The 14,429-nt window shown below is 41.7% G+C and overlaps 1 protein-coding gene and 1 long non-coding RNA gene across 9 annotated transcripts in view; one reads left to right on the top strand and one right to left on the bottom strand.

The window, feature by feature from the left end:
* Nucleotides 1-6,173, top strand: part of LOC141557271 (uncharacterized) — a 36,161-nt gene extending 29,988 nt beyond the window's left edge. The window contains exon 2 of the long non-coding RNA XR_012486752.1: nucleotides 5,228-6,173. This is a non-coding gene — a long non-coding RNA (uncharacterized LOC141557271). The remainder of the gene's footprint in view (nucleotides 1-5,227) is intronic.
* The window catches only part of SRC (SRC proto-oncogene, non-receptor tyrosine kinase), a 114,846-nt gene that overhangs the window by 9,518 nt on the left and 90,899 nt on the right, over nucleotides 1-14,429 (bottom strand). For all 8 annotated transcript variants that reach the window (XM_074292685.1, XM_074292684.1, XM_074292681.1 and 5 more), the window contains 6 exons: nucleotides 14,324-14,427; nucleotides 7,165-7,314; nucleotides 5,943-6,098; nucleotides 3,594-3,773; nucleotides 2,267-2,343; nucleotides 39-192 (listed from right to left, as the gene is read on the bottom strand). In XM_074292685.1, the coding sequence (XP_074148786.1) occupies nucleotides 39-192; nucleotides 2,267-2,343; nucleotides 3,594-3,773; nucleotides 5,943-6,098; nucleotides 7,165-7,314; nucleotides 14,324-14,427 (821 nt within the window). The remainder of the gene's footprint in view (nucleotides 1-38; nucleotides 193-2,266; nucleotides 2,344-3,593; nucleotides 3,774-5,942; nucleotides 6,099-7,164; nucleotides 7,315-14,323; nucleotides 14,428-14,429) is intronic.

Below are 14,429 nucleotides of genomic sequence, written 5' to 3'. Positions count from 1 at the left end.
GCCGCCCCTGGCACCCTCCTTCCCGGGGGCCTTCGTACCTTGTCTAGCAGTGTACTCATTGTCCTCAATGAGCCGAGCCAGCCCAAAGTCTGCCACCTTGCACACCAGATTCTCTCCCACGAGGATGTTGGCAGCCCGGAGGTCTCGGTGGACGTAGTTCATCCTTTCCACATAGGCCATCCCCGATGCAATCTGTGGGTAAAGATCATGTTTCTGAGAGAGCCCTGACAAGGGGCTGCTGGCCTCTCTCAGTTTCTGACTCAAGCCATTAACATCATTCACATAGCCAGATGGAGATAGGTTTTTAAGTTTAAAACAAACAAATGGATCCCGTTGGCTGACTCAAAAAAGGGACAGAGTTAATTGTAGCCAGCGGTAAGCCATCCCAGGAGGGGTTGGGTCTAGTACATATTCCATTCTGTATTTACATGATTTTGAGATGGGAAGAGTCCCCAAATCCCTAGTCCAACCCTAGTATTTCATAAAAAAAGAAGGTAAGGCTCAGGAAGATAAAATGACTGCCCAAAGTCCTCTGAAATTCTCAAGTCTAACTAACTAATGCATTATTGATGGAGTTGTGAACTGATCCAACCATTCTGAAGAACTATGCCCAAAAGGCTGTCAAACTGTGCATACACTTTGATCTAGCAGTGTCCTTACTGGGCTCATATTCCAAAGAAATCTTAAAAGAGGGAAAGGGACCCACATGTGCAAAAATGTTTGTGGCAGCCCTTTTTGTAGTGGCAAAAAAAAAATGGAAACTGAATGGATGCCCATCAATTGGGGAATGGCTGAATAAGTTATGGTCTATAAATGTTATGGAATATTATTGTTCTGTAAGAAACAACCAGGATGAGTTCAGAAAGGCTTGGAGAGACTTACATGACCTGATGCTGAGTGAAGTGAGCAAAACCAAGAGAACATTGTACATAGTAACTGCAAGATTTTGTGATGATCAACTGTGATGAACTTGGCTTTTCAACAATGAGGTAATTCAAGGTAACTTATGATGGAGAGAGCCATCCACATCCAGAGAGAGAACCATGGAAACTGAATGTGGATCGAAATATAGGATTTTCATCTTTTTGTTGTTGTATTTGTTTGTTTTTTCCCCTTTTGATCTGATTTTTCTTGTGCAGCATGATGAACACAGAAATATGTTTAGAAGAATTGTACATGTTTAACCTATATCAGACTGCTTGCTGATTTGGGGGAGGAAGGGAGAAAAATTTGGATCACAAGGTTTTTCAAAGGTGAATGCTGATTATCTTTACATGTATTTAGAGAAATAAAATATATTAAAAAGAATAAAAAAAGAAATCCTTCAAGTCCAAAGTCTCATTTTAAAGCTGGAAGAACCTGAGTCCCAGAGAGAAGCAAGTGACAGCAAGTCGGTGACAGAATTGGGCTCAAACTTAGGGTTTGTAAGCACAGACTGCCCCATTTCTTCATTAATCAATTGTTGTTAGACTGTAAGTTCCCTTTGAATAGGTACCTCTTATATATTTGAATCTCCTACAGTACAGTACTTGTTATATGATTTCCATTCAGTCAGTAAATGCTTTATACTTAATGATAGATTGCTTGAATCAATAGCAATTATGACAATATTATAAAAATTATAACATTTCTTTCCTTTTTTTTTTTGCTGAGGTAATTGGGGCTAAGTGACTTGCCCAGAGTCACACAGCCAGAAAGTGTTAAGTATCTGAGGCCACATTTGAACTCAGGTCTTCCTGACTTCAGAGCTGGTACTCTCTATTCACTACACCAACTAGCTGCCCCATAAATTATAACATATCTCTAAAGCACTTTCAGACTTATCTAGCACTTAGCAGCCCCTTTTAGGAAGGTAGAGCAAATATTATTATGCTCATTTTATGCATGTGGATACTGAGAGATTGACAGAAGAGGTCACCGAGCTAGGAAACAGCAAAACCAGGGCAGAAAGACAGGTCTTCTGAATCTAAGACCTTTGGCAATACCACAATCCCTCTCAACCAGTCAACATGTTGAACAAGTTCATTGATTTTCTTCCATGAGCCAACCCAGCAGTCACATTCAGCTCAGAAATTTAAGACATAGTTGAAATGAATGGTCCAAACAATAATTCCTACAAGTTTTAGAGCAGGAGGACAAATGTTAGGCTGGAATGGCCTGAGAAGAGGAGGGAACAGGAGCTAAGCATTAAAAATGGAGCAGTGTTTGAGAGGGCCCACAAGCCAAAAGTGAGTGCCCTGGACTCTGGACTACTCCTTGAGCTCACCTGAGCAGCCATGTCCACCAGCTGGGGCAGCCGAAGATACTTGCCCATGTCACCTTTAAGGAAGTCCAGCAAGCTCCCTGTGGGAGGAAGAAGTATACTCTAATTGGGGATGGCCTGGAGCCTCTCCACCCTAATATTTACCCACCAAAACAGAAGAAAAGTGCTTTGGCCATTAATACATTAGGAGGACTGGATAAGGGGTTCTAAGAGAGGGTAAAATTTGAGGTGTCAGTTTCATGACTCCTTAGTGGAAAATTAGGAGGAACATAGAGATCACCTAACTCTCTCATGTTGCTGATGGGAAAACTAAGGTCCCAGATGTTAAGTTATTATTTCATAAGACCATAGAGCTAGAAAACAGCAGCTCTAATTTGAATCCAGGTGTAGTAGAAAAGGGCACTGCAAGGCAGATGGCAGACCTGGGTTTGGTTCCCTGCCTGGCCACTAAATAGCTGCCTTGGCCAAGTCACTTCTCTCAAACCCTCAGCTTCTTCCCCTGTAATATGAGGCCTGCATCTTTTGGGTTCGTGTGTGAAGACAGGGAATATGAAAATGAAGTGAATGCCCTGAGGATGGTCATCATTTTAAAGGGATTTTGAGGGAACTTAGGGCATGAGAGAAATAGGCTGGGGAGGAAGGGAGCGAAGACTGCCTGAGGTTCAATTTGGAGAATGTCAGGACATTCTGATGTGGTCTTAGGGTTAATGCATGAGGTAGTTCTGGGCCAGATTCAAACAGGTTAGGTTCTCAGAATGTTTTGTTGATGGGCCTTTTGTTCAGTTGGCAGTCCAACAAAACCTTCCCATTTAGAGCAGCAAATGAAAACAATTTGTTCCAGTGCTTGGTTCGCTGTTCATTTCAAATCTATTATGGGGGAGGGGGGAAATGAATCCTTTATACGGGGAAAGATATGTTCTATGAATGTCATCTATTAAGTGTCCAAACTGAGTTTACTTGTATTCCACCCTAAAATTAGAGGATTTATAACAGAAAAGAATTTCAATCATCATTTGCATATGAGGAAACTAAAGGTCAAAATGGACCATGAAATCATGGATTTAGAGCTAGAAGGGATCTCAGAGGCCATCTAGTCCAATCTTCATTTTACAGGAAAGGAAACTGAGGAAAGAACTCATCTGACATTGCATAACTGACTGAAGGATGAGAGCCTACTGCCCAGACCTACTGCCTCTTCAACTGCTCCATTGACTCACCTCTCCACCCATCATCACCTCCCACAGTTCATCCACTGTGACCAGACCCAGACTAACTACCCCATGGTCTGCCCTCTGCCCTCTGGTTTCCTTTCTTGCCCTGCACAGCTCACCCTTGTTCATATATTCTGTGACAATGTAGATGGGCTCCTCAGACACCACAGCATACAGCTGTACCAGCTTCTCATGCCGAAGCTTCTTCATGACCTGTGCTTCTTGCAAGAAGGCTTCTGGGGACATGGTGCCAGGCTTCAGGGTCTTTATCGCCACTCTGGTAGTACCATTCCAGGTCCCTGAGGATTGAGAAGCAGTGGGTTCAGGGAAAAGTTCCCACCTGAGGGTGCCCACCTGATCTCCTCAGAAAAGGAAATCTGAGAAACATTGAAAAGGAGGAATTAACAAGGTCCAGTAACGGAGTAAGTATGATGAAGTAGATGGAGAGAGAATTAATGAAGAGTCAGGATTGACTCTGAGATTTCAAACACAGATAAACCCTCAAAAGAAATAGGGAAGTTAGAAGAAGGTAAGGGCTCAAGGGGACAGATAGGAGTCTTAGTTTGGACATGATTAGTTTTTAGATGACTCTGATATCCCCAAGGGAAGATGTCAAGCAGGAAGTCAGAACTGTAGGACTAGATATAAAATTCCAGAGAAGACAGGCCCCATCCTAAATGAGAGCCATCAGTTCATTTCCTTCTTCTATTCTTCAGACTTCCTAACCGTGGCATTTGATCCTATTCCCTCCCTTCAGTCTCCTGTGGTAGCCATTCTTCTCTCTTGGGCAACTTTAGCTTCTCCTCCCTTGGTTTCTTCCTAGTTGCCTACAACATGCAGAGTTTTTATGTCTTTTAAAAATGACCATTGACCTTTCTATACTATCCAATTCAATCTCTCTCCTCCCCATCACTGTTGAATGTATGAGAAAAACTGTCTATACCTAATAACTCCACTTCAACTCCTTGCAACCATCCTTCCACCTTCCTCAGTCTGCTGAACCTATTCTCTGACACCACTACATCACAAAGACCTTTTTTCAGTTCTTATCCTCTATGCCCTTTCTACAACTCTTGAAACTGTTGGGCATCCCCTCTTACCGAAAACTTTTTCTTTTGCCTTCCAGATATCCACCTCCAACTGACTCTTCATTTCTCTATCTGGATACCTCACAGACACCTCAAACTGAGCACAAATGAAATTGAGCAAATTGGCTAGTATAAGCCTTCATTATTACTCACTGTACTACTGTGACAGTATTCTCCTGATCAAACCTAGTAATTCTCTGATAAAAAGTTCAGGCTCTTCGGCCTGCCATTCAAGGACCTTCACAAATCTCCCACCATTTTACCTTCACATACTTATTTCACATTCATTCCCTCTGAAATCCAATTGGATAGTGTCCACCTCTGTAATATGCCTTTTACACTCTCAACTCTTCATTTTGCCTATACTGTTCCTTATGCCTGAAATATCATCTCTTCTACCCCTTCGTGGTTTTTTTTTTAAATTTGTTAAAGCACAGACTTAATTTTTTTTTTTCCTAGTCCCAAATTCTTTCTCCTTTCCCTACTTTTTGTACCTACTGAATTACTTTATGGTCTTTTAAAAATAGAACATGTTCTATATAATCTTCCCTGATTCCCCATCAATAATAGTCTCTACATGGCACCTTGTACTTCCTTAATATGTCATATAATATTAATGATATTGTTTGTTGCTGACTGTGTTTGTTATTTCATCCCCCTTCTAGATTGTGAATACCACAAGAATGGAGGCCAGTCTTAGTTTAGCTTCCTATCTCCTCTCTCCCCAAGTGCCAAGGATAATGTTCTGCACAGTATGTGCCCAATGAATGTTCAATGAATGGACGGATGGAACCATATTGTGAAGGGCACTGAATATCAGGCTAAGAAGTTTATTGTTGTGGGAGAAGGAATACTTCATCTGGAATAGTAGCAGAAGTCATGTAAGCAGAACTATGATTGAAGAAGGTCCACTCAAGTGGGACTTTGGTTTCATATGATGGGGGGTAGCTTTGAGTAAAGGGAAGATGATCAGGAGAGATCTTGATATAATTGCCAGGACTGGGCCCATTGACTTGTGTGCATGTCTCACTTCCCAGACAGGTCCATTTCATTTCCTTCATTTCAGGGACTAGCTGACCTCTGACTTCAACAGGATGTCCCCTTAGAGGTCTTGCAAACAATAGGAACTTAATACAGCTTTGCTGACTTGATCTGCCCTGACTGAATTAGAAGATCAAACCATATACCTAGGCAGCAGAGGAGGAACACTGTTCATATTCTCAGGCTAAAATGGAGGGCTCAGGGTTTTCTCCTGTGACTTATGTGGGAAGGTGGCCAGCCAGAAAGGAGGGTCAACTGGCAACAGAGAAGAAAAGGGAAGGAGAAGAGAAAGGACAGAAGACAAGGGGGGAGGGAAGCAAGGAAGGAGAGAGCTCTCACCCATCCACACTTCTCCAAAGCAGCCCTGACCCAGTTTCACTTCCAGCCGCAGGGACTCCCGGGGGATCTCCCAGGCATCCTTCGCCAGGCCCTGGGTCTGTGGCTTGGAGGTCGGACAGACGTTGGTGAGTCTGTGGCACAAGCCATCAGCATGTTCTGGAAGGGGAAAGGGGAGAGAGGGAAGTGCCAAAGGCCAGACAACTGATAAAGAAATAAACTTCAGGATAGCCATACCCTGCATTCTGTTCCTTAGCTTTTTCAAGATTTTGATTGAAGTAATGAAAATTTATTTGCCCAAGGATCCTTCCTTCTTCCACCTTTTGCTAAGCGCTCACACACATGCACACACACACACACACACACACACACACACACACACACACATACACACAGCACAAAAACACATGCAGGCAAGTTTCCAAAAAGACACACACCCCTATGAAATCATATACAGTCTTACAAGAAAACACACAGATGTATCTGCATCCAACACATGCAGACAGACACCATTGCCTGTGGCAATCTACACTAACACAGGTCTGTCTGGTTAGTGACAAACCCGCCAGGACCTAAGAGCAAATATGTGTAAAGGTATACATGTGCCTATGCAGATATAAGCCAGTAAAAACCCACACACCAGTGCACACACACACAGGCCCAGACACACCCAGGCAGCCACACACAAACACTTTCAGGCACTCAGAGAAATATACACAAACACACTCACACACACACATCTGCAGATGGGCAAGAAATCACACAGCCACACAGGGATTTCATGGCTCCTCCTTAAGCTGCATCAGCCTTCCTAAGGACAAGTCCAGCTGGGGATGCCAGTGTCTCCGCAATGCAGGGGGGTTTCTCCTGGCTTCCTTGCCCACCCCTGGTTCACCCACAGTTCAGTACCCATCAGAGACTCCCCACTTCTCCCTCTTGCCAAGATAAAACTGCAAGCCTCCTCCCTCTCCATCTCCCTCCTCAGTTTCTGTCTGTCAATGTCTCTGTCTCTGTCTCTGTCTCTGTCTCTCTCTCTCTCTCTCTCACACACACACACACACACACACACACACACACACACACTCTCTCTCTCTCTCTCTCTCTCTCTCTCTCTCTCTCTCTCTCTCTCTCTCTCTCTCTCTCTCTCTCATTGCCTGGCCAAAGAGCAAAGGAGGGGCACCCCCATCCCTGTGGGACAGCTGACCAGCTCACAACAAAAACATACTGGAGTAGTAGGCCGTGAGCTGCTGCAGACTGTTAAACTGTGTGCGGGAAGTGATGTAGAAGCCTCCACTGTCCAGTTTTCGGATCTTATAATGTTTCACATTGAGGCCCTTGGCATTGTCGAAGTCGGAGACAGAAAGGCAATAAGCACCTACAAAAAAAGAGCCCAGGGAGACAGCAGGTTACTGAAGCAGGACCTCTTTCTTCGAAGGAACACAGACCCCTTCTCATCTCAGGACAACAATGGGATCACACTCTTCCCTCAACTTGAGCTCTCAGCTAGAGATGTCAGCTCCAGGAAGGAATCCTAAAAGGGGACCCCCTTTCCCAGAACCAGGGACAGGGAAAGTCCAAGCAGAAAGTATAGGGCATTGATCTGTGGCCAAGACCAGGGCCACTGAGCAAGGACACTAACAATTAGCCTGTTGCACTGCTCCTGAGAGTATAGAGGATCTGCTGGTCCAAACCCAAAGACAAAGATTGGAATGAAGGAGTGAAGGAAGTGGGGAGATCCTCATCCATGGTCCTCATTCCAGTCTAGGCTTAACAACCTTTGTATCAGATGGCTAAAATTGTGTCCCCTTGATAAACAGAGCCTTTGAGTGGAATGATCAGAGGGCTAGGAGTCAGAAGAACTCATTTTCTAGTCCCAGTTCTATTCCTAATTCCACTGTATCACTTCCCCTCCCTGGGCTTAAGATTCCTTATCTTTCAAATGTGGATAATAATAACTTTGCCACACTGAAAGTATAGAATACCAAGTCATTTTAAAGAGAGAAATAAACAAAACCCAGCAATTCCACTACTAGGTCTGTGTAATGTCCTGGTTAGCTTTCTGGAGGTCTTGGGACCCACTCTTTGTTTCATTCTTGCCCTTTACAGGTCTGTATCCCAAAAAGATCATAAAAAAGAAAAAGAACCCATGTGTACAAAAATATTTATAGCAGCCCTTTTCTTGGTAGCAAAATATTGGAAATTGAGGGAATGTCCATCAATTGGGGTAAGGCTAAACAAGTTGTGGTACATGAATATAATGGAATATTATTGTGCAAGAAAAAATATTGAGCAGGCAGATTTCAAAAAGACTGGAAAAACTTGTATAAATTGATATAAAGTGAAATGAACAGAATCAGGAAAATATTGTACACAACATCAGCAACATGGTATCATGATCAACTATGAAAAACTCAGCTCTTCTCAGCAACACAATGGACCGAAACAAGTACAAAGGACTCCCAAAAGACGGTGCTATGCATAACCAGATAAAAAACTGATGGGCTCTGAATGCAAATCAAAGAATATTTTTCCCCTTTGATCTGTTTCTTCTTTGACAACTCTGACTAATATGGAAATATGTTTTATATCATAGCACATGTATAACCTATATCATAACCATCTTTGGAAGAGTAAAGAGAGAGAGAAAAATTTGGAACTCAAAAATCTTGCAAAAAATGAGTGCTGAAAAATTTTCTTAGCATGTAACTGGGGAAAACAAATAAAATACTATTTAAAAGAGGTGTGGGTTCTCTCTTGCTTCTTTGCAGATGTGAGGGAACCACAGACATAGAATACTGCATTATCAGATCAGATGTTTTTGTATATGTGGTCAGATTTGCAGATTTTTTTTTCCTTTCTCTTTTCTTATATTTTATTATAAGTGATGATGACTCTAGCATGTCATGGAAGAGCTATGTATTGGGAAATAAAGGTGATCATCAATAAAATTTATTTTTAAAAAAGTGACCACTGCTCCCTGCTCTCAATATGGAAGAGCTATAAGGCAGTGAAGTGGTACTAAAAATGGAGCTAGACTTTAAATCTGGGTTCTAGTATTTAGGTGCAACAAGAATTGATTGACTCCATGATCAAGACAAAATGATGACCTTTCCAAGCCTAGTTTGCTCCTCATTAAAAGTGGATAGTTACTTATGTTACCAATCCTGAGGAACAATATGGGGGAAAGTGGGGTTGTGAAGAAAGGACATTTAGTATTACTGTTGCTCTGGGTAGGACAGACAATTAGTGAGTATCTTGCTTACCCCATACCTCCCACCCAGCATCCACACCTATCTTCTTGGATAGTTGGTAAGGAAGCCCAGAAGTCTGCCTGGGGAAAAAAATTAAAGAGAAATCCTTGCCCTAGTCCCCAGTCCAGGCTCAGGGCTACATTCCACTAGTTTAATGGTCCTTGTATATCTACCTTTGGAAAAGCAACAGGAAATTCACTCCTCCTTCCCCAGAGGACCTTTTCTGGTCCGGGGCTCAGGTGGCCAGAAGACATCATCCCAAAAAACCCTCAGGGTGGGACTAGAATAAGGATGAGGAAATGCTTTGCAAACCCCCTTTGCAAACCAACTATGAAATTAGCTCCTAGTCACATTCCATTCCAAAGGTTAATTTCTCTGTCCACAAAACAAAAGTAAATGGTGAAACTGAGAGGTTAGAAATACCAGGTTTCTGGGTCACTGGAGGAGGGAGTGATGTGCTGCTCTTGAGAACTGAGCTCAGAGCCTGACTTGGCCACCTGCTTAACTACAGATTGCTGGAACTAAGAGAGACAATATACTAAAACACAACATGTGACAAGCTGGGAGGGTCCTTGGAGCACAGAACTTCACAACTGGAAAGGGCTCAGAAACCATTTAACCCAACCAGAAGCTCTGAGAAGGCAAGCACTTGGGCAGTCACAGAGCAAGCCCCAAGCCCTGAGCTGCCTGAGCATCCACATATACTGTTCTGTCTGTCTCTAGCTCACCCTGGTGCCAGAGGCTCTTCAGAGGAGGGAGGCCAGAGTCCTCAGTTGTCATGGGTAACCCAGCTATTCCCAGCCCCCTGACCCACTTTCTACACAGCTCTTGAGGAGAAGGCTGGAGCCAGGGCCAGGCCTGGCTTCCCATGGGAAACCTGGCATTCTGCTGATTGGCTGAGGGAGACAATGAAGGGGCCAGGCATCCTTCAAATCAGATCAGTGTGGCCCCAACAGTGTAATAGAGAAGGGGGAGAGAAGCAGTCCAGGTGATCTGCAGCAGCCCTGGAGGTAGGAGATCAGAGCTGCTGTCTCGGTTGTGGTAACCACAGAAAAAGGGGAGAATGAAGATGAAATCATGAATCACCCACCCCTAAAAGAGCACTGCGGTACTATGGAGAACTTGGGCCAGGTGGGGCTCAGAGATGTGTGCTCATTGTCTCTGCTCCTCTGAATCCCCCTCTTTTATCAAGTGCGACCTCATGAAAGCCTTCCCAGATCATCCTAATGGTCAGTTCTCTCCCCCACCTCAAATGACTTGGCATTAAAATTATCTATGTGCAAACTGTAGCCCTTTGGTGAGAGGCAGAGACTGCTTTGTTTTTATCTTGGAATACCCAGTGCCTGGTATGTGTTCTGAAAAAACAATTCAAAAAACACTAAGCTCCTAAGATGTGCTGTTTTTGTGATAAACTTGGGGAAAGGCAGGATACAAAAAGGCAAAAAACAGTCCCTGCTCTCAATTAGCTTACAGTCTAATGGAAGAGACAACATGAAAGCAAATACATATAAAGGAAGCTATAGGATAAATATGAAATAATGAGCGGAGGAAAGGCACTAGAATTAAGAGGGAGGCTTCCTGTTGTGTGGAAAGTGGAATTTTACTTGGGATTTAAAAGAAGCCAGGGAGGTCAGTAGTCAGAGCTGAGGAGGAAGAGCATTTGCTGGCATGGGGGACAGCCCGCCAGAGAGAATGCCGGGAGCCCAGAGATGGAATGTCTTCTTGTGGAACAACCAGAATGTCACGAGCCTGCTCGTGTTAGGGAGTAAGGTGTAAATAGACTGGAAAGGGAGGAAGAGGCCGGGTTAAAAGGACTCTGAATGTCAAATATAGCATTTTCTATTTTCTAGAGGCAACAGGAGGTTGTTGATAGATCATCATCTGCCACCAAATGCTATAGGTATTTAATATATCTTTGCTGAACGGAAATGAAGTAATGAATAATAACTGTATAGTACTTTCCATTTAGAGCTGAAAATTTCAGAATTGGAAGGAACTTAATGGGTCACCTAGTTGATGAATGTGATTGCTATCCCATCATCAGTGATATTTATTATGTGTGTATTTTTAAGTTGTATTTGATGTTTCCCATTGATGGTTTCCCATTATATTTATAGATTATCACCATTCTGAGATCACTTGTCACAAAATAAAATTGATAATAGTCATCTCATCTGAAAGTGCATGCAACATTCCATTATCTGTAGCACCCTCTATATCTCTGTTTTTTAAATAAATAGAATTTTTTCCTTTCTCTCTCTCTCTTTTTCCCCATTGGGAGAAAAAAAAGAAAACCAAATTTCTTATAAGAAATATGCATAATTAAGCAAAACAAATTCTCCTGATGGTTTGTGTACAAATATATGTATTACAGTTATCTTTTCCACATCACAACTTTCCTCAATGGAGTTTCAACATCATGACGGTCAGCTTAAGAAATTAAATGGAAAATTTTTAGTAGTTGTTTTGTAAAAGCTGCCCACAGATGACATGTGAAAGTCAGTAGATGACCCAGAAGCCATGACCAAATACTTAACCCAAATTTTACAATAAGGTTCTGTAATTACTCTATTTAAAAAAAAGAAAAAAATTCAGATTTCTTTACTGGCACACCAAAAAATTTTATGCAGAATGTGGGGGAGTCCTAGTACCTCTAAACCTCTAATCCTTCTATAATGTGAAAGGGATAACTGGGAGGGATATATGTATGTGTGTTATTTAAATATAATGGAGAGTGGAAAAGGTACTGCAAGACTGGAGAAGAACTAGTGTACTGATTTAAAAAAAAAAAAAAGAGAGAGAGAGAGAGAAAAGTCTGAAAATCATTGGTTTCCAATCTGACTTCAATTCCAAGCAAAGTTCTGTAACAGATTATTAAAAAGATAGATAGGGAACATCTGGAAAGTAAACAGTAATCACAGAGAAGTAATATGACTTTATTAAGAACAAATCATATGAATGTGATGAATTTAGAGAAGCATGAAAAGAGTTACATGAACTGATACATAGTAAACAATTAAGAAAACAATATACACAATGACAACAATATAAATGGAAAGAATCACACACACACAATATTAACAGTAAATATAGAAAAATGAATAAGGAACAAGTATAACTCTAAAGAAAAATGCTCCCACTTCACCCCTTTGTAGAGGTGGGAGGTCTTCAAATGTTGCACACTATACACATTATCAGACTTTCAATGTATTGGTCAATTATGCTGACTTTTTCCCGTCTTTAAAAAATATACATTTATTATATGGGATGACTCTCAAGGGGGAAAAATAAGAAAAACTATGATAATGCAAAAGAAAGATATCAATAAAACTATTTTTTTAAAAAGAAAAAATAATCATGCCAGATTAAACTTCTTTCTTTTTTTTTTTCTTTTGGACAGGGCTATTAGACCCAGGTAGAACAGGAGAGTTACATGGGTCAAGTTTACCTAGATTCTTGCAAATTATTTGAGAAAATATCTCATGCTAGTCTGATGGAAAAGGAGAGATATTGGCTAGTTCAGATATCAAACCAAACTAAAAAAATAACTGGGAAATGTTGAACAAAATAACACAGATATGTTTAATTCATGATTTTCTAAATGTGTGCCTCACAGGGTTTCATTTCTGTTTGTATTTGAAATCACTGGCCTAGATGATTATACAATTAGATGGATTCACACCTGAGTGAAGACTGAAGATTAAAGGTCAATGATTCAATGTCAACTTGGAAGGAAGTTTCCAGTGGAATCTGTTTGACCCTGGGTTCAAACATTTTTGTCAGAGACATAAAAAACTTCGTGCTTATCCCATGCACAGTTGTCACAAAGCCAGGTAGATAACACAATGAGTAAAAATGAGGATCTAAGAATCTACCAATGTTTTAAGAACAGGGGTTGGCTTCCTACCACCTAATCTAAGAAACAAATCTAATATGCTGCTTGTTTTTATATGGTCATTTAGTCCAGCTTCTAAACTTATAATTCTGATATTTGAAAATAAAATTTTACTGTATTAATTTTTTTTTAAATTTTTTAACTCATGGGTTCTACAAAAAAAAAGGCAAAGAATCTCAGATGATAGTTTGCTGATCCCTGTTCAGAACATTGGGCTGAATCTAGGAAGATGAAATTTAAAAGGGATAAATGTTTACTAAATTCTGCTACTTTTAAAACTGAGTTCGTAAGGACAATGCACGGAAAGCAGAGCTGAAAAAGAACAGGTTTAGGAGGCCTGCAAGATCCACATGAGTCAATAGGGCATGGAATGGCCATTAAGATAAGCTAATGCATCACTGGGCATCATGATGAGAAAGCCTAAGGTGAGGAGCCTGTATAATGGACAGCCTATATCTAAAGTGCCATGTCCAGTTCTGTGCAGCTCTGTCCTGGGAAGACGTGAATAAGCTGGAAAATATCCGGGGGGGCAGTCACTGGGATAGAAGTGTCTTGAATCCAGCTCCATGAGGAGCTGGTGGGGTTTAGACTGGAGAAGACTGGAAGAAACACAACTGAACCTGTTTCAGTATTTGGTGGGCTACAGTTGTGTGGAAGAGGGTGAAACTTCTATGGAGACCCAGAAAGTCAAACCACAAGAAGCAAAGGTAGGAATTACAAAGAAACAAAAGTAGTTTGGATAGCAGGAAAACACTTCCTAACAACTAGACACCAGACATTCTGTTGTCTAAAAGAGGAATTGTGATTCCTCCTCCCAGAAGTCTTCAAGCAGAGGCTAGATGACCACTTGTCTGGTATGTTTCAGATGGGATTCCTTTGAAAAAGAAGCTGGACTAAATGATTATTAAGGTCTCTTCCAACTCTAATATTTCTGTGCTTTATTTATCACCTTGAAATGTAAGTAGGGCATATATTATTTCCATTCACCAGACCAAAAAACCTGAAGTCCAGTGAGGTCCAGGGACTTACTGCACATCATAGTAAATGAGAGGGAGCTGGAACTCAAATATAGAGAATTGGACCCTTAAGCCCAAGGACCCTGCTAGTTGATGGGACCTCTAGATTAACATGAGTGGTGCTCAGTTAGATTCAAGTTGTTTCTAGAGACTGTCCCAAGCTCCCTACAAAGGCCCTTATAGTCCCAGGATTCCAGAGCAGGGAGTGGAAGGAATGGATACCTTTGGTAGTCTCACTTTCCCGGACCAGAAATGTGCCTCGGGGATTCTCCGAATTAAGCAGCAGCCGCTCAGACTCCCGACGGGTGATCTTGCCAAAATACCACCT

This window comes from Sminthopsis crassicaudata, chromosome 2 (assembly GCF_048593235.1).
Source record: "Sminthopsis crassicaudata isolate SCR6 chromosome 2, ASM4859323v1, whole genome shotgun sequence".
Classification (NCBI taxonomy): domain Eukaryota; kingdom Metazoa; phylum Chordata; class Mammalia; order Dasyuromorphia; family Dasyuridae; genus Sminthopsis; species Sminthopsis crassicaudata.
Note: the sequence above shows the minus strand (reverse complement) of the source record. Positions and strands in the feature narration are given on the sequence as shown.